At 41.4% G+C, this 22,278-nt stretch overlaps 1 protein-coding gene across 3 annotated transcripts in view; it reads left to right on the top strand.

Annotated features, from left to right (window-relative positions):
- RBM18 (RNA binding motif protein 18) overlaps positions 1-11,569 on the top strand; it is a 25,905-nt gene extending 14,336 nt beyond the window's left edge. For all 3 annotated transcript variants that reach the window (XM_011989463.1, XM_011989464.1, XM_011989465.1), the window contains exons 4-6: positions 3,492-3,578; positions 5,765-5,850; positions 9,100-11,569. In XM_011989463.1, the coding sequence (XP_011844853.1) occupies positions 3,492-3,578; positions 5,765-5,850; positions 9,100-9,259 (333 nt within the window). In that variant the 3' untranslated portion in view covers positions 9,260-11,569. The remainder of the gene's footprint in view (positions 1-3,491; positions 3,579-5,764; positions 5,851-9,099) is intronic.
- Positions 11,570-22,278: the final 10,709 nt, after the last annotated feature.

A 22,278-nucleotide genomic window follows, 5' to 3' on the forward strand; every position in this document is an offset into this window, starting at 1 on the left:
AAACACACATTATGCAGTGTTGTAACACACAAACAGAATCATATTATCATGTTTATCATTCAAAGTATACTAAAATTTTTCTACCATTTAATCACATCAAGATACCATTTTGTATCTTGATATTGTGGTTTCACTGGTGTTTGTATGTACCTGTGTGTGTGGGGAGGTAAAATCATTGATCTGTATCTGAGATTTGGGCATTTTGTGATTGTATGTGACTTAGACTGCATTTAAAAACTAATCATTTTTGATAACTACATAATGTGAATATATAATATTTGACTAGTCCCCAATTGTTAGCTATTTGGGTTGTTTCACTGGTATTTGGGTTGATTCACTAGTATAAATATCACAAAAGTGAGTATTTTTACAGCTCTAATTATGTATATTTGCCACATTTGTGGAGATGGAATGGCATCATCAAAGTCCATGCATAGTTTTTCTTTTCTTTTCTTGTTTTTTTTGTTTTTTGGTTTTTTTTGACAGAGTTTCACTCTTGTTGCCCAGGCTGGAGTGCAATGGCACAATCTCAGCCCACCGCACCCTCTGCCTCCCGAGTTCAAGCAATTCTTCTGCCTCAGCCTCCCGAGTAGCTGGGATTACAGGCATGTGCCACCATACCCCGCTAATTTTTTTGTATTTTTAGTAGAGTCAGGGTTTCTCCGTGTTGATCAGGCTGGTCTCAGACTCCTGACCTCAGGTGATCTGCCCGCTACAGCCTCCCAAAGTGCTAGGATTACAGGTGTGAGCCACTGTGCCCAGCCTATAGTTTTTCTTAATACAACTGCCAGATTGTCTTCAAGAAATGATATATCAGTATGTTCTGAGATTGTATGGTAGTGTCATTTCTCCTTGCCAGTGCTGGGTATTTTTTATTTCCTCTAATTTTTTAAAATATGATAGCCAATAAGTAATACATTGTTACTCTAAAATATGATAGCCAATAAGTAATACATTGTTACTCTAATTGTTCAAGTATTTTGAGTGAAGTGAAATAATGCACTATATAATTAGCAGTCTTTTTTTTTTTTTTTTAATACGGTCTTGCTCTGTTACCTAGGCTATAGTGCAGTGACACAATCATTACCCACTACACCCTTGACCTCTGGGTTCAAGTGATGCTCCCACCTCAGCTGCTGCAATAGCTGGGACTACAGGCACATGCCAGCATGCCTGGCTAATTTTTGCATTTTTTGTAGAGATGGCATTTCACCATGTTGCCCAGTCTGGCTTCAAACTCCTGGGCTCAAGCAAACTGCCCTTCTCTGCCTCCCAGAGTACTGGGATTCCAGGTGTGAGCCACCACACCTGGCCAGCATTTTTAAATATTTTATTCTTTCTTAATGATAAAATGAAGTGCAGTGAGAATTCCTTTTTTTTTTTTGCCCCGAGACACGGTCTCTCTCTGTCATCCAGGCTGGAGTATAGTGGCACGATCATAGCTTAGTGCAACCTCAACTTCCTGGATTCAAGCAGTCCTCCCATCTCAGCCTCCCAGGTAGCTGGGACCACAGGCACACACAACCACACCGGCTAATTTTTGCATTTTTTGTAGAGTCAGGGGTTCATCATGTTGTCAGGCTGATCGAACTCCTGAGCTCAAGCAACCTGCCTGCTTCGGCCTCCCAAAGTGCTGAAATTACAGGCATGAACCACTGTGCCCGGTCTGGGAATTGTTGCAGACAACTAAAATCAGTGGTCATGTTTGGGCATAGATGTTAGCTTAAAAACACTGGAGTAGAATACAAAGCCTAGTTTATATTTCTGGCTCTTTTATTTATTAACTTTGAGCAAGTCTCTTAACTTCTTTTGGCCTCGATTTTCCATCTAAGAAAGGAAATTAAAAATACATATCCTTCGTAACTTATGGGAAGATGGGAGAATAGATGAAAGTATAAGAAAACATAGTGGGCATTTAATATTTTCGAATATATGAAAATATTTGAAATAATGTATACAGGTAGAAAATTATTTTAAAAACATTTAAAAATAAAATATTTAAAAATAAAATGCCCCTGCTGGCAACTGCTGCTACTTTGGAACTAATAGAGTGCCCTATAAGTTCTTATTCACCAAATGAAGCTTAAAAGAATAAAATGTTTCTTACCTGACACTCTAGCTTTGTGTGCTGTAGTGGGGCAAGGATGATTAGTGAATATCCAATGCCTACTACACAGTGAGAACTCAGTAAATATTTGTTAAATGTCATACTGGTAAGTTCTGTAGGAACAAGAGAATCACCAGTAAAACCAGACTGGAATGCCTACTGGCTTCTATAGCCTCTCCCTGCTCCCTGGGACATCCTATTCCTCCTCTGTTCCTTAAGCATTTCTTCACCCTCACTAAACATGGGTTACACTTGGCCGAATGTCTCATGGATGCAAATGGGGCAAAGAAGGTTTGGCAGGATGGAAAGTACAGCCAGGTTTCCTGGGAATGACCCAGAGTGACTGTTAGCCAGCTTCAGGAATTCCTTTCAACCATATTACTCCTGTGTCTGATGGGGAAAGGGTCAAGGAACTTTCGGTTCTGAAAACCAGGTGCATAGATTGACTCACACAGATACCTTGCTAACGGTCTGTTTGACTCACTCCTGCTTTTTCCGGCCTAGTTTCCTTGACTCCCATGCCCTTTAAAGCAATTATTCCTCACTATGAATCCAGAGAGTACGCCCTAGTCCAGGATATGGTTCCAGGGCCCTTGCGGGGAGTATAGTTTCTTGACATAGGAGGTGCTACCCTAGCTAATGGAAGTGTGTATATGGCTATCACCTAATGGGAACAGCACTATTACTAGCATATGTTAGGTGCATATCATATACTTCATGCTTTATATTCTTTGAGTCCTCACAGCAACCACTGAGGAATAAGTATCCATATTATCTATTAAAAATTATGTATTATTTTTCTATATTTTACAGTTGACAAAGCTAGAGACACTTAAGTGAGCTGCCAAATATCATACTGCCAACAAATGACAGACCAGGATTTGAATTTTTGTCTGACTGACTTAAAAATTCACGCGTTTAGCCAGGCACAGTAGCTCACGCCTGTAATCCCAGCACTTTGGGAAGCTGAGGCGGGCAGATCGTGAAGTCGGGAGATTGCGACAGTCCTGGCCAACATGGTGAAACCCCGTCTTTACTAAAAAATGCAAAAAAATTAGCCAGGCATGGTGGTTCACACCTGTAGTCCCAGCTACTCAGGAGGCTGAGGCAGGGTAATCGCTTGAACCCTGGAGGCGGAGATTACAGTGAACTGATATCGCACCATTGCACTCCAGAGCCTGGCGACAGAGCAAGACTCTGTCTCAAAAGAAAAAAAATGCCCTTTTTAAAACTCTGCCTTGTAAAATTGTAAACCCTTGCCAGTTATTTACCAAAAACGATTTGTTAGAAACTGAGCCATCAAAGCTAGTGAGGCCCTGTGAGAATACATATAGCTAGTTAAGCACTTCAGTTTTTAACTAACATTTGTCCCTTTCCTGGACAGGAAGCAGAGCAAGCCATCCAGTGTCTCAATGGCAAGCTGGCCCTGTCCAAGAAGTTGGTGGTGCGATGGGCACATGCTCAAGTAAAGGTATGTCTGAGAGGCTAGAAAGGCATCAAGCCTCATCCTAAATAAGCCTTCTGAAAGACAGTTATCCACTTACCCGTTTATGTCCCAATCTCTTCACGCCAGAAACAGCCATACTTCAGGCTCCTACTTGTATCTGCCATGTGTGTTACCAGATGATTTTCTTTTGAGAACATCTCAGAAGGGATTAAGTTCCTTGGTTATTTCTCTCCACATGCCCACAGATCCTGGTTTTGATTTTCTCATGTGGCCAATAATTACTACGCTCAGACCTCTGTCATTTCTTCAGGTGGAGGGTTCTTTGGAGGAAAAAAATGTATTTATTTTTAAAATCAGTTGCCATAGGCATTATTAGACTCTTCCCAGCCTCTGACTCTGGAGAGTTTGAATTTGTTTATTCTAAATGCTTGAGAAGTGGGTAGTTTGTATGAGTGCTTAAAGCACTGGCATCTCCTTACTCCAGAAATCTTGGGAGTTACCAGGGTGTGGGTTCATGGGGCTTTGCAGTGCCTGTATTGTGTTTAAGTCCCGAGAAGCAGTAGGCTGCCCTGTGCATTCTGTAATTAGTCTCTTGGGAGAATGCACTAGAAGAGCTTCAGCCATTAAAAAAAACAACAACAACAAATGGCATTCTGTTCCAGCTGGCACAGAGGTGGTTAAGTGTGTTGACTGGAACGTTCCCAAGAGTTGATCTGCCTCCTGCACTGGGGACTTGAAAAACCTGCGTGCACAAAGATTTGTGACAGTTTTGAGTTGGAACTGAAATCTTTAGCTCTAAGCATGGTTTTTGATCAGAGACTCTCTACCCCCCGCCCCAACAAACTTCCCAGTAAAGAGTCACAGAGACTAAACAGACATTTAAACTCAATATCCAAGCTGAAAAACTAAGTTCAGATACTTTAGATCCTTCTGAGTATTCCAGGTAATCACAGAGCCTTCTCAATTTCTAGGACACATTACCTTAAAAATAGAAACAACAAGGAGAATTACCAAATGCTTTTTTACTCAAGGGAAAATCAAGTCTCATTTACCAAACCCGTTTTCTGGTTCTGCATCTCATTGAAAAGGCATGCAAGAGAAATCATCCTCCATTCCTGTCTTTCATTTGAAAATCTCTTTGCCTCACGGTTCTCTTCTCTTATAAATCTTTTTTGACCAGAGGCTCCTGATTGCTCTTCAATATTATATTTACTTTTTACAAGAAGTATATAGTTATCTGACTAGGGCATGGTGGCTCATGCCTGTAATCCCAGCACTTTGGGAGGCTGAGGCAGGAGGATGGCTTCAGCCCAGGAGTTCGAGGCCAGCCTGTGCAACATAGTGAGACCCTGTCTTTATTGTTTCTAATAAAATTTTCAAAGAAAAAAAAAGTATGTAATTATCTGACATCAAATTAAACTACTACTTTACTGTAGGAATGTTTTCTATATCAACAACTGAAAGCTGCTGCAACTTTTATTCTTCACTCAGGCCTGTTAAGAGTTGAATGTTATGCTTGGTTGGAACTTTGCAAAATTTAAAGAGTTTTTTGTTTTTTGAGATAGGGTCTGGCTCTGTCACCCAGGCTGGAGTACAGTGGCAAGATCTTGGCTCACTGCAACCTCTGCCTCCCAGGCTCAGGCAATCCTCTCACCTCAGACTCCTGAGTAGTTGGGACTACAGGCATGTGCCAGCATGCCCAGATAATTTTTGGTTTTTGGTTTTTTAACAATAGAGACAGGGTTTTTGCCATGTTGCCTAGTCTAGTCTCAAACTCCTGAGCTCAAGCAATCTGCCCACCTGAGCCTCCCAAAGTGCTGGGATTAGAGGCGTGAGCCACCGTGCCTGGCCAGTTTAAAGTATTTTTAATAAAATAAATATTGTAAGAGGCGATATGTGACAGTTAAAATAAGAATATAAGAAGGCAACCCTCCTGTGTGTTTGTACCATCTGAGAAATTGAAAGTTGACATTTTTTTCCTACCAAATAAGGAGGAACTGATGACAAGATGGAAGCATCTTTTTCTAAACTTACAGCTTTTAGGCCAAAACTATGTGACGTTTTTCATTAATTCTAAATGTAAAGTAGTCCAAAAATTGTCTAGAAGTAAGATGATGCACTGACGGTATTAGTTTCTGAACCCACGCACTACAGTAAAGGGTTTCTGGTTTCTGCCCAAGTGAAGTAATTTCTCTGTTTCTCATTTTCAGAGATACGATCATAACAAGAATGATAAGATTCTTCCAATCAGTCTTGAGCCATCCTCAAGCACTGAGCCTACTCAGTCTAACCTAAGGTAAGATGATGTACTATAGAAAGATACGGTAATTCAGGAGCTTCAGCCATTTCATTATTCCATGTCTTCATAAAATAGTGAGTCTTCAGACTCTTAGAGTTTATTAATTTGACAAGAGATATGTCCAGTTAGTCTCCAGAATGTATACATTTCCTCTCCTTCCATCCACCTAAGGTCATATAGTCCCCATTTACAGAGTCATTCCTTCGAAAAAGACTGGGTGTAGCTACTACACACGAACCCTTGTGCTTGGCACTGGAAATACAAAGACAGATCAGTCATTACCCTAAAAACAAGCATTTTAATAAGGCCTTGGGTCTCTTGGGCGTTTGTCATTATATACTAATTTTTACCCAATCTTAAGTTCCCTTATACAAAATTTCGGTTTGCAGATATTTGATTCTGTGTACCATTGCAACAGCCATGACAGTTTTGGTTCTAGTTTGTACGAATTATTAGTTGTTTCTTTGAAGTTTAAAACAGGAGAACTAAGGGTTGGGTAGAGGAAGGGGAAGTTAAGTGGATGGTTGAGCAGAAGTAGAAGGTGGGTTTTTTGTTTGTTTGTTTTGTTTTGCATTGTAGCCTAGGGAGACATTTTAGCAATAACAATATCCAAGATTTATTGAGCTTACTCTGAAGCAGGCACTGTGCTAAACATGTTACATGTAGTATGTCATTTACTTATGGCTGAGATCACACAGATGGCAAATAACAGTCAGGATTCAAAGCCAGGTCTATTAGACTTCAAAATTCAGTAGTTACTATTTCAAAGAAGCCCCAGGCCATAAGTGCAGGACTAAAGCCTCTTCCGGGGATGGGGAAGAAAATATGTGAAGGAGCATCAGTGATACATAAGGATCAGTAACCAACAATCCTAAAGTCAGGAAAGTGATGCCTGTTTGGGTGGAGCACCAAGCAGAGGGAATAAATGCCTTTCTTGTATATTACCTGCACCAAGCAAAACAGATTTACAAGCATCTCATTAAACCTAAGGGAAGGTGTTCCTGAAATGTTTTCAGGAATGGTAAATTGGTAAATTTAAATTAATTTTATGGTTACTCATTTAAGTTTAATATGATTTTTTTTATTTTTGCTCTAGGGAATTAAGTGACTTCTATAGATTCACTGGGAACATATATCCACTGTGTTATTTTCCTCATGAGATTTGAACTTCCTTGATCACAGATTGATCTCCATGAAGGTTTTCGTAAATCTAACTCCTATTGGAAAGAGATGACTGCATTTGTGCTGGATGGTCTTCATGTTACAATGAACATGTCTTTAGTTTCTTATGATTTGTATATGCCACTTGTTTACAAGATAGCCTAGGGTTTTCCATCTATTTTTTTATCCAGAGGACCGCAGCTTACATCTCTCTATTAACATCTATGCCTAATGAGAGAAGGTTGCTTCCCTGTGACTCATACAAAATCAGTGACCGGCTGTGCCATTAATGGAAGAGGGGCCAGAATGCATCTCGGTAATACATCAGTGTTCTTTTTATTGTAACTTAGTTTTTAAATTTCTTGCCCATGTATACCTTTTGAGGATCTCCAAAAGGCCACGTATACACTCCTTCCAAGTTTCTCTCACTGGCTATAGACCGTTAACAGCATCAAGAATGGAAAATGAAGGTAGCCATAGGCCAAAAAATACCTACTCCCTGAGTGCTCTGCATTCAGGTCCAGGGATGGCAATGATCTCAATCAAAAGCAAATTCCTCACCACTTCTCTAGGATCTCCTCTCCCTTCCTGAGTAATATAAGACTATTCAGCTCTTAACTTGATAGAGAAGAAAAAATGAGGGCTTAAGTGATAAGTTGAATTCTCACTGCAATTTGTTAACTGTGTGAACCTTGATCATATTACTACCTCTGCATTTGTTTCTGTATCTGTAAAACATGGATGATAACCCATATAGAGCCATTGCAAGGATTAAAAACATAATAAGTAGGTCAAGTGCAGTGGCTCATGCCTGTAATCCCAGCATTTGGGGAGGCTGAGGCAGGAGGATTACTTGAAGCCAGGAGTTCAAGACCAGCCTGGACAACATAGCGAGACTCTATCTCTACAAAAAAAGTTTTAAAAAATCAGCTGGATGTGGTGGTGTGTGCCTGTAGTCCTAGCTACTCGGGAGGCTGAGGCAGTAGGGTTGCTTGAGCTCAGGAGTTCAAGGTTTTAGTAAGCTGTGATGGCACCACTGCACTCCAGCCTTGGTGGCAGAACAAGACCCTGTCTAAAAAAAACAAAAACAAAAACAAAAAACAGTATAAGTAAAATGCTGGGCACTGTGCCTGGCTCATTGTAAGCACTTTGTAAATGATAGTTTTTATTAACACACATTCATCAATAAAAAGAGACTGTATAGGATTTCCAGAATGGTTTCTTTCCATTTTTATTCAGTGATTCAGGTGAAACCTGGGCTGTTGAGTCAGTTTGTATTCAAATCTGCTCTGTCATTTACTCGCTGTGTAACATTGGGCAAATGAACCTTTCTGTGCCTCAGTTACAACATCTGCAAAATAAGGAATATAACCTGTCTTATAATGTTGTTTTCAATTCTACAAGAATTATTTTTAGTGCCTACTCTCTGCCAAGCATTAAGGTGCTGAACAGTGTCTGCGTCTGAGGATTAAATGTAAAAATATATGAAGTACTCCTAACAGTGTCTGGGTTTATGTTAAAAATTTAATAGATGGCCGGGCGCGGTGGCTCACGCCTGTAACCCCAGCACTTCGGGAGGCCGAGGCGGGCAGATCACCAGGTCAGGCGCGGTGGCTCACGCCTGTAACCCCAGCACTTCGGGAGGCCGAGGCTGGCGGATCACAAGGTCAGAAGATGGAGACCATCCTGTCTAACACAGTGATACCCCATCTCTACTAAAAATACAAAAAATTAGCCGGGCGAGGTGGCAGGCGCCTGTAGTCCCAGCTACTCAGGAGGCTGAGGCAGGAGAATGGCGTGAACCCGGAAGGTGGAGCTTGCAGTGATCCGAGATCGCACCACTGCACTCCAACCTGGGTGACAGAGCAAGACTCCATCTCAAAAAAAAAAAAAACAATAGATGGCTCAGACTTGATGTCTTTGTTAGAATGAGAGAATTAGTTACATATGTAAAATGTTTAAATGTTTGTAATTTAGTGTCTTGTTGCTTCTCTAATATTCCCAAGAGGCTCAAAGAGATGAACTATACAGGTATTTTCTGCAGGTATTTAGGCCCACTCTGATCCTCTGCTATTCTTTTTCCAGTGTCACTGCAAAGATAAAAGCCATTGAAGCAAAACTGAAAATGATGGCGGAAAATCCTGATGCAGAGTATCCAGCAGCGCCTGTTTATTCCTACTTTAAACCACCAGATAAAAAAAGGACTACTCCGTATTCTAGAACAGCATGGAAATCTCGAAGATGATGGTTGTGAATTACTGTAGCAGCAAAAGCAAATTGGTCTCCACACCTAAAATCGTCTGCCTTTGTACTTTGTAGATGTGAATGGTACTATTCAACGGAGCACAATCACATGTTAGCATTTGGTAACATAATGTTTTTGGATGTTCTTATGGATGTTTCTTCCCTGCACTATGTATGGAATTGAGCATCATACGGAATAAATAGGATTGTATCCCAAATTGTGATTGGAACCCTGGGATGCTCTAATTGGCTGGTTTGTTTGGATTTGTAACTCCAGAAACATTCTATAGTGTGCCAGAGCAAAAGGCAAATACACAAAATGTTATTACTTAAATCAGGAAACTAAATATATTAGCGTCTATTAAAAAATTGAGCATTTTTCTATGCTTATGTGTCTTTACAACACAAAGAAAAAGTAAAAGACAGGGAGGGAAGTGAGAGACAGATTTTAAATCATGTTCAGAACTGTTGTTCCGGAATTTACTATGGCAATCCCTCCAACTGGACTGAAAAAGAGAAAGTTCTTGGCAAAAAGGAGCTGATTCTTTGAGCAAATATTGTGGTAATCTGTTTAAGAATTATGCTTATTGTTTCAAAATCCCAGCTAGGAAAACATGGTGTATATCTTAAAGTTGTTCGTGTTAAAACTAGAATCAAATTTAATATTTTATACCACAACACAAGTTCTATTTGGAAATTGAACTTTTATTCTATAGCAATCATTTTTTTCAAATCTAGATAACCATGCCTTCTATAATAACAAATGTGCTATTTTCATGGGACTTTTAAAATTACATTTATTGCATGGGATTGTTTTTATAGCATGAGAATGTTCTGTTTGGAATTATATCATGGTCAGTCTAAATAGAAAAAGCAAAATTTCTTTGAAAACCTAAACATTGCTGGATTGGTCACTATCAAACATACAATTTTCTAATAATTGTGTAGCGATCTAAGTGGAAGAGATTGCATTAACTTATGCAGGATGAGGAGAGGACATGCAGTGGGTACAGAAAGTCAATGGAACAGACGCCACTCTGGCACCAAGACTGTGATGACTTTGTGTGGTAGGTAGTTTTAAAGGACTGCATGCCTTGGAAATGATTCTTCACTTGGAGAACATACTTGCCTCTAGATATTTCACTCTAAGCATCCTAAATATAACAATAGAGAAAGATAAGTCAACCAACAGATTTGGGGATGTGTTTCTTCAGCACATTTTGGTCATTTTGGTGCCAAGTTTGACATACTGTTTAATTGGGCAGCACCTTTGCTCCTTTACCAGGTATGTATCACTTTGTTACTCCAGGTGCCATTCTTGGTGATTACAGACTGTTTATCACTATCATTGTTAGCAAGAAGAAGCTTTCGTTATAGGAACTTAACATCTTCCCATGAGTATAAATGAATTTAAGACATTTGAATCAAAGCTTCAGTAGAGGGAGGTTTCAGAATTCATAAAACTGGTTCAATGAAATTATTTTTACTTTTCCCAAGGTTAATCTTTTTAAATATCTCTAGACATCAAATACTTTCTGTATGTGTTAGCTGTGTCTGTCTATGATGCAAGTAACTCTCCTCCTATTTGGGGGATAGTTCAGAGAGATAGGAGCATTATCTCCCATTTTTCTGGTGACTTCTTGGAGTATAGAATTCACCATTTTATCCATAAGTCTTCAAAGGGTAATGGTGGAGTAGAACTTACATAATGCAAAATAGTCTTCTATTTTTAATAGGAACTTAGAAAAAACTTAATATATAGAGTTGTTTCCTTTAGAAACCAGAGCTATTTATTTGAATTTAAAGCATTGTTTATTATTTGTACTGATTCTTATCCCTCTGTGAATAAATGTAAGATGGTGTCTGTGTGGTTATATCTTCTCTCATTCACTTAATGGCATAGACTGCAGTTCTCTGACAGGCTTGTTTCCACTCAGGACTCTGGCCAGCATGTCCAGGTCGGGTGCTGCTTGTAAGTGCCTTCTCTGCAGAGGGTTCCGTCTAGAGTCAAACTCAGAGGCAACTCTCTACCCTTTATGCCTGCCTACCTCTGTTGTTAGAAATGAGAAGAGAGACCAGCTGTTTCCATTGCAAATGTCAATATTTGAAAAGAAATTGTTAATGGAAATTTCTGCAAGTATCATACTATGTTTAGTCTCTCATAGTAGAGATTTCAAAAGAATAAATGTATGTATCATAAATATGCTGAAAGCAGTCTGATGAAAGGTTTTTAAATTTCAGGTGTTAACTTGGTCAACTCTGTTAGGAGGTTATCTGTACTTAAGGTAAAATTTTTCTTTGGTTTACTGGTTAATTATTTTGGTTTGCTAAAATTATGTCACTTATAATTTGGGTTTATATACAAGAGTGAAGAATTGAAGGAAATATTGAGGAGAGAGGTATGAACTATTTTCTTCTCAATTCCTATTTTATCAAATGCAAAATGTAATCCTAACCAGTTGATTTTCTATAATTTATATCTCAGTACTGGGGAGGAGTATCACATGAGGAAAGATTTTTCAAAGCATGTCAGCTGAGGCACAAGAATCGCTTGAACCCAGGAGGCAGAGGTTCCAGTGAGCCGAGATTGTGCCATTGCACTCCAGCCTGGGCGACAGAGTGAAACACCATCTCAAACAAAAACAAAGCATGTCAAAAATCATTAGCACAAGTGGTATGAAACCAAGTATTCTGTAGTTCTGTCTCTTATTTATTAAGATATGCACAGTTTCCTGAATCAACAAATATATCTGTGATTCTTTTATACTACTATATAAAAGAATAGGAGTAATTCTTGCCTTATAAATTAAATGTTAAAGATTTCCTGTATGTAATCATTTGTTCCTAAAATATGATTTAGTCCCAGCATGTTTATCCTTGTTTTCTCTTTTTCTCTCCAGCTCTTATCTAGTCTGTCAACAAATCCTGTCAACTCTACCTTCCAAATGCGTCTTGAATCCAGTCATCTCACCACCTCCAACACCACCACCATTTTTGTTAAAGCCACTATCACATTTTTGTTAAAGCCACCATCATCTCTTCCCTGCATTACTACAATACCTTCCTAATTATCTCCCTGCCTTTGCTATTGATTCTTTAGGGTCCATTTTCCATACAGTAGCCAAAGCGATTTTTAAACAGTTATTTTAAGAATGTGATTCTCTTCTTGGTGGCTTTCCATCACCAAAATTCAAAGACCTGTAAGGCCCTAATGACATGTCCCTCAGTACGTGTCTGACCGGATAGCCTGCTGTTCTCCCCTTGCTCACTGTGCTCCAGCCACACTGGCCTTCTTGCTATTCTTTGAATACAAGGGAGCTTCTACTTGAAGGCATTTACATTGGCTGTTGCCTTAGCTTAGAATGCTCTTTCTCCGGATAGCCGCAGAGCCCACTCCCTCACCTGACTCGTCTCTGCTCAAATGTTAATGATCAAGAGGCAGTCCCTGGCCTCGCTTTTAAAATTACAACCCTGTCGCTCTTCAATCCTTTCCTCACCATTTTCTCAAAAGCACTTACCCCTAACCAACATTATATCTAAATTTTTTTGTCTCTTTTTATTGGAATGTAAGTTTCATGTAAGCAGGAACTCTATATCACTGCTATACCCTCAGCATTTAAAACAATGGCTGTACATCATACATGCTCAATAAATATTTGTTGAATGAACTACAAGAATTCTGGTATTTGAGAGCCGAAGGGCCTTAAAGAGACCATCTCATATAGCCCCCTCATTGTCCAGATGAGAAAAACGAGAACCCAGAGAGACAAAGCAATTTGGCCAGGGTCACATGGTTAATGGGGGAGCTTTAGGTAGAACCCAGGCCTGCAAACATCTAGTCCAGTGTTCAGCAAACGCCCCTGCCACCTCATTTTGTATGCCTACAATTTAAGAATGTTGTTTTGTTTTGTTTTGTTTTCATTTTCAAGTGGTTGAGAAAAAAGTTACATGTCTATATACACACTATATTGTGACATGAAAATGACATGAAATTCATATCTCAGTGTATGTAAAGTAACTATTAGAACACAGCCATGCCCAAGCATTTACATGTGACTGTTTTCCCCATATAATAGAAGAGTTGAATACTTACAATGAAGACTGTGGCCTACAAAACCTAAAATATATACTATCAGTCCCTTTACAGGAAAAATTTGCCGAGCCCTACTCTGAACCATATTCCATGACTGGAAATGTGTTTTCTAAACCACTGTAGAGTCAAAATTCTGGTATTAATGCAGAGAATAAAAGCAACAGATGTCAGAATGATGTGCACTGAATATTGTTTCTTAGTGTCTCTGACCCCTTTTGGGATAGAGAACTGGCTATGCCAGCCCTAGTGGCATCGCCGTACTGCTTAAGGCTATCAATGTGGGCTAAATCCTCTCATTGTCTCCGTGAGGAAACTAAGGCTGTAAGAACTTGGGCATCAGACTTGTAGCCCCAGCTATGTAAGCAGATTTGTCAGGATTCCCAGCTCAAGTAACAAAAACCCTACTCCAACTCCCTTACAATAGAACGTGTATTGGTTCATGTAACTGAAAAGTCCAGGTGTTCAATGATATGATTAGGAATCTGTCTATCTCTTGATTGTGTTTTCCTCTGTCTTAGTTTCATTCTCAAGCAGGCTCTTCTTTGTGGTCTCTGGAGAGGTCTTTTGAATCACCGGTTAAGAAAAAAACAAAAACCCCAAAAAAACCGATCTGTCGAAATTTATCCCAGTACGCAGGTCTGTATCTTCTTTCCTCTGCATGCAGTCTTAGTTGGCTAGGATTACTGATTATGCTGAATGACATTTAATTTTTACATACCCTGTGACTTATCTAAACTGGAAGTATAATTTTAAAATTTCGCCTTAAAAAAAAAAAAACAAATTGTGTGTTCCTTTTCTGAAAACAGGTCTATCCCATTTGAGAAGTTTTCTGGTGAGCGACCTCATCAGAAGGAAGGTTACTCATTCCTGAAACAGACGGCATTTGCCATGGGTGAAGCATGGAGGGTATAAAGATGATGAGGCAGGAGCCCTGTGCACTGTGATGTGCCATGATAAAGGGAAGACTCAGCAGCTTCAAGACGCCAGAGGATGGGAACCAGGCTGGGAATGGGACACGGTGACATAGGTGATTTCCCCTGAGCTGAGTGGCCAGTGTTTAATAAGCTGCGTAAGGGGTTTAAGGGGAACGTTGAACAAAGAACAAAGCCCCGAAGTGAGAGAAATTGAGATATAATCTAAGTAAGGAGTTAAGATACTTCCAAATACCTAGACCAATAGGATAAGCCAGGTTTATGACGCCTTCTACAGATCAGTCCCACTAGGCATTCTCCTAACCAGACTAAACTGTGCACCCCAAACATGATGGACTCTCCTGGATTCCCCTGTCCTTGTACAAGATGTGCCTTCTGCCTGGGAAGTCCCTTCTGCCCACGCCCATCACTTGTCTAACAGATATTTTCCCACCCATGCTCATTCCTCTAAAGCAGTTAGTTGTCTTTCTGCGTCTTAACTACCTGGGTCTGTTTTCGCACTTATCACTACATATGATGCGCTTTATAATTTAAAAAACTATTCTTACTGAAAGTAAGATGAGTTTCAGGGGCAAATTACCTCCCAAAAAGCAAACAAGTCAACTCTCTTCTCATAGATGGGGTAAATTCCAGCTGCTGTAAAATCTCCACTTCCAAGGATTCAGCTGCTATCCCTATGCTGATATCTCTGAAATTCCTTTTCCTAGATCCAGGCTCTCTTCTGAGCTGCAGACCCATATGTCCTGTTCACTCCTGGGCCCCTCCACTTGAATATTCCCCGGGTACATTGACTCAAAACTGAGCTCATTGATCCTTCTTGCCCTTCCTCAATTCCTCCCCGTGTTCCGTGTCATTGGGAAAAAGTAAATAAAAAATTAGAAACCTGAGAGTTATCTCGGACATTTTCCACTCCCCTACTCCCTATATCCAGTCTCCTCAATGTTATATAGCTGATGATATTATATATTATACATTTGTATGTATTTATACCATATATACTACATATATATGATTCTATATAACATCATGTATAACCTTAATATGTAAAGTTGACCAGACATGGTGGCTCATGCCTGTAATCCCAGCACTCTGGCCGAGGCAGGCGGGTCACTTGAGGCCAGGAGTTTGAGACCAGCCTGGCAAAATAGTAAAACCACATCTCTACTAAAAATACAAAAAATTGACTGGCGGCGGTGGCTCACACCTGTAATTCCAGCACTTTAGGAGGCCTAGACAGGTGGATCACCTGAGGTCAGGAGTTCAAGACCAACCTGACCAACATGGAGAAACCCCATCTCTACTAAAAATACAAAATTATCCGGGTGTGGTCGTACATGCCTGTAATCCCAGCTACTTGAGAGGCTGAGGCAGGAGAATCGCTTGAACTCAGGAAGCGGAGGTTGCGGTGAGCCAAGATCACGCCATTGCACTCCAACCTGGGCAACAAGAGCAAAACTCCATCTCAAAAAAAACAAAAACAAAAAATTAGCTGGACATGGAGGCACACACCAGTAATCCAGCTACTTGGGAGACTGAGGCACAAGAATCACTTGAACCCAGGCGGTAGAGGTCGCAGTGAGCCAAGATGGTGCACTCCAACTTGGGCAACAGAATGAGACTCTGTCTCAAGAAAAAAAAAAAAAAAAAGGTAAAGTTGATTAGGAAACTGGATGTGTTGTAGATATATGCATATGATCATATATAACATAATAAAGTAAAATAATAAACTTTTAATTATGTTATTTCTGTTCATCCTCCTTGTTCCTGCAGCTTCCTCATCCCTTGTCCCTTAGATTATTAGTTAATAAACCTTCAGTATTGCTGCAATCAATTAAGTACTTACCCCTTCAAATCTATCTTGAAACCAACTACTTAAGTAATCTTTCCAAATCTCCAACTTCGCCATGTCATCTTCATGCTTACAAGCCTTTGGTGGCCCCTCATAGTTCCTATTTTGAAGTTGAAACTCCTTAGCATTCTATAGAAGACTATTTGTGAGGCTACTTGTAAGCTGTATCTACCCTCTGCTGTAAAAAGATTAATAGGGGAGATTTATTTTGAATAGTGTGGTCAGGGTAGAATTCTCTGAGGAGGGAACATCTAGCACCTTGAGGATCCCCACTTAGCTAGTGCCTTCTGTGTGCCCATTCCCTCAACTTCTTAGTGATAACAGTGATAACAATGATAACAATGGCTCTTGGTGGTGAAGAACTTAACTCGTTGATGCATCGTGGTCTCCTGGTATCGTCACAGCACTTGTCAATGGGTTATCTAATAATGCCCATTTTATGGTTGAGGAAACTAAGGCTCATAGAGTTTGTGACTTGCCTTTGGCCCCCCAACCAGTGTGTAATAGGGTCAGGTCATCAACGTAGGCCACCTGGCTCCAAGGCTGGAATCCTTAACCACTGCGCTGTGCAACTCCTGCAGGATGCTGCTTCCTGTGTCACTGTAGGCTTATAGACTCCAGCTTCCAAGATGAATCTAAACTCCTCAACACTCAGCCCCCCACAATCTGGCTCCTGTCTACCTCCCCAGCCTCATCTCCCTTTGTTGCCCCAGCCAACACTAACTGGGCAGTCACTCTTCATCCTGGTCCAGCTCCCTTCTGCGCTTGCCTGTCCACACTTACTCATCCTTCAGGATTTATCTGAAACGTCACCTCCTTAGGAAGCCTTCCTGATCCACCAACCGTAAGCCAGGTTAAGTGCCCCTCCTCCTTGCTTCTATAACACCCTCTGTAGCACCTGTCACATTGCACTGAGTTGCTGGCTTTCTTCTCTCTTAATAGACAGTGGGCTCCTCAAGGGCAGGGACAAGGACAGCTTCCTGTATTTCCTGGGCCTAGTGTGGAACCTGGTATGGAGTAAATGCTTCACAAATGTCTGCTTACCTGAACTTACTTTAGTGAACGTCAGAGCTCCCTGGAAGGGGACTTCCAGTAATTATAATTGTTCACATTTGCAATATGTTTTCAGATATGCAATATTGCTTTGCAATATACTTTGAGGCTTTGATTTGTCCCCTGCCTTCATAAAGAATTTGATGTGATACCTACTAGAATAACAACCAGAAAATTCAGACAGTCCGTGCCATAATGATGGCTAATGTTTATTGATCGACTACTGTGTGCCAGGCATATATCTGAGTCCTGTTACATGGATCATTTGCGTAGTTTTCACAACCATAGGAGTGGAACTCGGTTACCCCCACTTTACAGATGAAGACACTGAGGCTGATGAGTGACTGAAGAACTTGTCCAGGGTTACCCAAGTAATAAAGGGAAGTGCCAAGGTTGACATCAAGGCCATCTGGCCCCAGAGTTTGGTGCTTCTCAAAGCCCTTTCACAGTGATTATCTTATTGACTCCTCTGAGATTGATATTGTCCCCAGATATTGATATTGAGAAAAATGAGTTTCAGATAAGTGACTTTTCCAAGTTCACCCGACAGGAGGTGGCTGGGCTGTGATTGGTGGTCTGTCTTATGCTCAGGCTCTCTCTGTCACTTCCACATCACTGATTCACACATGCATTTTGCAAACAAGGACACTGAGGCCAGGAGAGGTAAATTGCCGGCCTAGGGTCGTACAGTTTTTACCCCATTCTGCGCTCTTTCCTCAAACAGGAAATACCTAGGAAGCTGAAGGGGTGAGGGTAGGGTCCTAGGCTTGGAAGGGGACTGCTGCCCGTGTCTCTTCCCATTGTCCCCTTCCCATTTGTCACAATCTGAATGTTTAAATTTCGTATTTAGTATTTACTCTGAAATGGCTTTCATCTGATTTCCCCCTTGCTCACCAATTTAGCTGTCAAAGTAAATAAATGTGAAGCTGGGTCTCCAGCCTCCCCCAGCTCACATTACCTTCCTAGAATTACTCCCCGGCAGGGTTGAACCATTGCTGGGGGCCTCCCACAGAATTATCCAGTTACTAATGAAGCCTCTTTCAAACTGAACCCTTGGGCCTAGACTCAAATGGGGGAAGATGCAAAATTCACCCCAGAGGACCAGATGACCACATCCTGTTTAGTGACTGGGAGAAGAACTGTGAAGTGAGAAGATGCCATTATTCATGTAGGATGCTTAATGCAACTTCAGGGATGTATAAATGAATAAAGCTACAACACTTTTAAAAATATTAGATTTTGTTGTTGTTGTTGTTGTTGTTTGAGATTGAGTCTCACTCTGTCACCAGACTGGAGTGCAGTGGTGCAGTCTCGGCTCACTGCAGCTTCTGCCTCCCGGGTTCAAGCAATTCTCTTGCCTCAGCCCTCAGCCTCCCGAGTAGCTGGAACTATAGGCGCCTGCCACCATGCTCGGCTAATTTTTGTATTTTTAGGAGAGATTGAGTTTCACTGTGTTGGCCAGGATGGGCTTGATCTCCCACCTCGGCCTCCCAAAGTGCTGGGATTACAGGCATGAGCCACCGCACCTAGCCAAAATATTAGTTTTTAATGTATAATTAGTTGTCACTTCAATTCTGAGAGGTTAGTATCGTTATCCCCATTTTGCAGGTAAGAAACTGAGGCTCAGAGAAGCAAAGTGACTCAAAGTGACCCACAGTTTCTCATAGGAAGAAATCAAGTATCCTAATGGAACATACTATGTTTGCTCATCCTAATTTTGCCAAGGGTCACTCCTATCTGGACTCTTTTTCCTAATGGAGTCATGAGTCATTGGAAGAGAGATTCCTTTTCCAAAGTAATTTCACTTCTGTCCTCTTTGAAGTTAGGCAAGTTCTGGGCTCGAATAATGGTTCTGCATCTTCCTTAGGTAAGTTATTCAGGAGAAGATTTGATTTTTTTGGTTGATTCATCCTTGGCCTTCATAAATAATTTGATGTAGTACCTAGTAGAATAACAATCACAAGATTCAGCCAGTCCATGCCATAATGGTGGCTGTTTATTATTTGCTTACTATGTGCCCGGCATATTTCTGAGTCCTCTTACATGGATCATTTGTGTAATTTTCACAACCATAGGAGTTGAACTCTGTTATCCCCACTTTACAGATGAGGAAACTGAGGCTGATGAGTGACTAAAGAACTTGTCCAGCGTTACCCAAGTAATACAGTAATAAAGGGAATAAAAAATAGATGCCAAGATTGGCATCAAGGCCATCTGTCCCCAGAGTCTTTGTGTTTCACTAATGACTTTACTGCCTTTTACTCCAGTTTTTATTATCTGAGCACTTAATCAGAATTCAGGATAGGTAAGAGTTTGGGTTCCAAAATCTGAGTGTCAGAGCTTCAAATGGGGCTCCTGTAAGCTTGTTTCCTCAACTATAAAAGAAAGATAGTAATATGACCTCTTTGTAGGGTTGTCGCAAAGATTAAAGAGGATAATGCATGTAAAACAAAGGACTTAGCACATAAATGCTCAATAAATGTTAGTTATTATCATTCTAGGAACACATGCTTCACATTCCCCCTCATTAGAGTACAGCAGCTTGTTTGTCCAGCCGCTGAACCTTTGTGGTCCTCTCCCTACCTGAAATACTTTCTTCTCCCTGAACCCATCCAAATTTCACCTGCCCTTTAGTTTTAGCTCAAGCCTCCTCCACTGCTCATGTCTAAGAAGTTTTGCAAAGCCAGTACAATCTACATGGTCTTCTTTCCTGGAGTCCTCACAAATCTAGCATATGTGTAGCATTCTGTAAGGTTTATTAACCTCTCAATTCCCCAAGTCACCCAGAGGGGAGGAAGAGAAGGAGATAAAGCAGGTCCTATTGTTATTTCCATTTTGCAGATGAGAAAACAGGCTGAGCCTATAAGTGGTGAGGCTAGGAGTCATATCCAGATCTTTTAACAGATAATGTAGAGTGTATGTGTGTGTGCGCAGAAAGCAAACATGGTCATGTCTGTAGCCTAGAAATCAAGAGTATGAGCTCTAATGTGAGATGGATCTGGTTTTAAGTCCTTAGTTCTGGCAATTAGCCACGTGCACCATTTTGGATATATCACCTGAACTCTCTGAACCTCAGTCTCTTTATCAGTAAAACAAGCACCCTGAGAGATACTACCTCACGGGATTATTGTGAAAGGAAAATGAGATCATGATTGTAAAATGCCTAGTATCATGCCTGGCAGACATTAATAGCTGTAATAACTGGGAATAATCCCAGCAGTAGCTGAAATTATTATGTGCAAAGGAGATATTTGAGGGGGAGGGGTTGTTCTTCTGTGTTCATGTTTGAGAATGCGTGTGTATGTGTGTACACATGTGCAACTATGCATATACCTCACCTGCTTTCACAATGCAACTTGTTCTCTTCGTATAAAAGATTAGGGTTCCAGTGAGCCGAGATTTTGCCACTGCACTCCAGCCTGGGCGACAGAGAGAGACTCCATCTTAAAAAAATAAATAAAATTAAATTAAATAAAAGATTAGGGTTCAAAGGGAAACTCTTTTCACTCTGAATTTCTGTGTCTGTGAATTTCTGTGTCTGAGAGCAATGAATGCAGGGGGTGGGAAATGCCATTAGCTGAGGCTGGGGCTGTTTTTGTGTACCTTGGCATCAGTAAAGAAACAGATACTTGTATCTCTGGGGAATATGGGTGTGGGTCTTTAGTATCGTGATGGTGTGCAGGCACCCTCTACCACCTGCATCTGTCAGAACCTGCCTGTGTATGTGCAAACTGAGACTGTAACTATTGGGAATCTATGGCTGCACAAGTGTGTGTGCTGTGTCTGCCTATAAATGCCTATCAATGGTTGCCTCACCATCTGTAAGGATGTAAGTACATATTTGAGAGTGCCTGAGTAGAGGACATAAGGTTATACATGGGTTTGGAGCTCTGTGAAAGTCTGTGCCCTCTTGAGTATGGCTGTGTGTACAAATGTAAGAACAATTGTGTGTGTGGGGTGTTTACATCTGTCAGTGAGGGCAATTATGGAGGTGATGACATGTGTGATGTAGTGAGGATGGGCTGTCACAGTGTCTGTAAGGCTAGATCTATGTCTGAGTGTGCTTATTTGATTTTAGAAGATGATGTATGTTTACATGTGTCTCTTTAGGCTCAGTTTGTATGTGGAGAAGGGGGCTGAGGCGCTAAGTGTCCGCTTGTGTATGCTGCAGGGTGTTAGTGTGTGTGAGGCTCCATCTTTGGGTTTGAAGATTCTGTGTCTGTGTGTCTGGGGGCAGTGTCTTCTGTCTAAATGCCTGGGCCTTCCCGCCATCCCTACCATTCTCATTGTCAGTAGAACCCTAGAGAAGATGAGATGGGCATTAAACTGTGTGGTTAAGCAAATCCTGAAGGGAAGGGGGATGTGCCAGGCAATCCCTTCCAAGAGAATTCAGGAAAACTACCCTCCTGTCTCACCCAACCTGATCCCACTCAGTCCTTGGGAGCTGGTACACTGGTTCTTATGTAGCAGAGGTATCTGTGCAGGTATGTGAGGGTAAGTGTGGTGCCTCGTGCCTGTATAAATGATGTGAACAGGTAATCGCTTGCATTAGTGTGTACACAAATGTACCAGGCATGGGATTGCATCAACACAGTATAACAACGTGTGACCTCCTACGGAATCTGTCTCCGCAGATGGTATGGCCATGGGTCCCTTCTGTACCTGTGAGTGGGGCAGTGTCTGAGAAAGATGGGTGCCCCTTGAGGGAGGGGCGGTAGTGAGAGCTGGGTGGATGTGTGCCCGCCGGTGCCTTTGTGTACCGGCGTGTCTCCGAGTCTCTCTGTCGGCAGCTCTGAGTTTCTGTGTATCTCTGTGTCTGTGTGTGCGTCTCTCTCTCTGGGTCTCTGCCTCGTCGTGTGTGTCTTGCTCTCCCTTAGCGGGGAGGGGATTGGTCACGCATGACTCATCTTGAACCGAGCGGGGCTCCAGCGGCAGGGCGGCCGCCGTTGCAGCTGGAGGGGGAGGAGGACGAGGAGGAGGGAGAGGAGGAGGAGGACTACCAGGAGAGGGAGGAGGAGAAGAAGGAGGGGGCGGGGGCCTCTCCAAGTTTGTCGGGACCTTCTTTCGAGGCAGCGGCGGCAGCAGCCAGGGAG

The sequence above is a fragment of the Mandrillus leucophaeus genome, unplaced genomic scaffold, assembly GCF_000951045.1.
Source record: "Mandrillus leucophaeus isolate KB7577 unplaced genomic scaffold, Mleu.le_1.0 Scaffold354, whole genome shotgun sequence".
NCBI lineage: Eukaryota > Metazoa > Chordata > Mammalia > Primates > Cercopithecidae > Mandrillus > Mandrillus leucophaeus.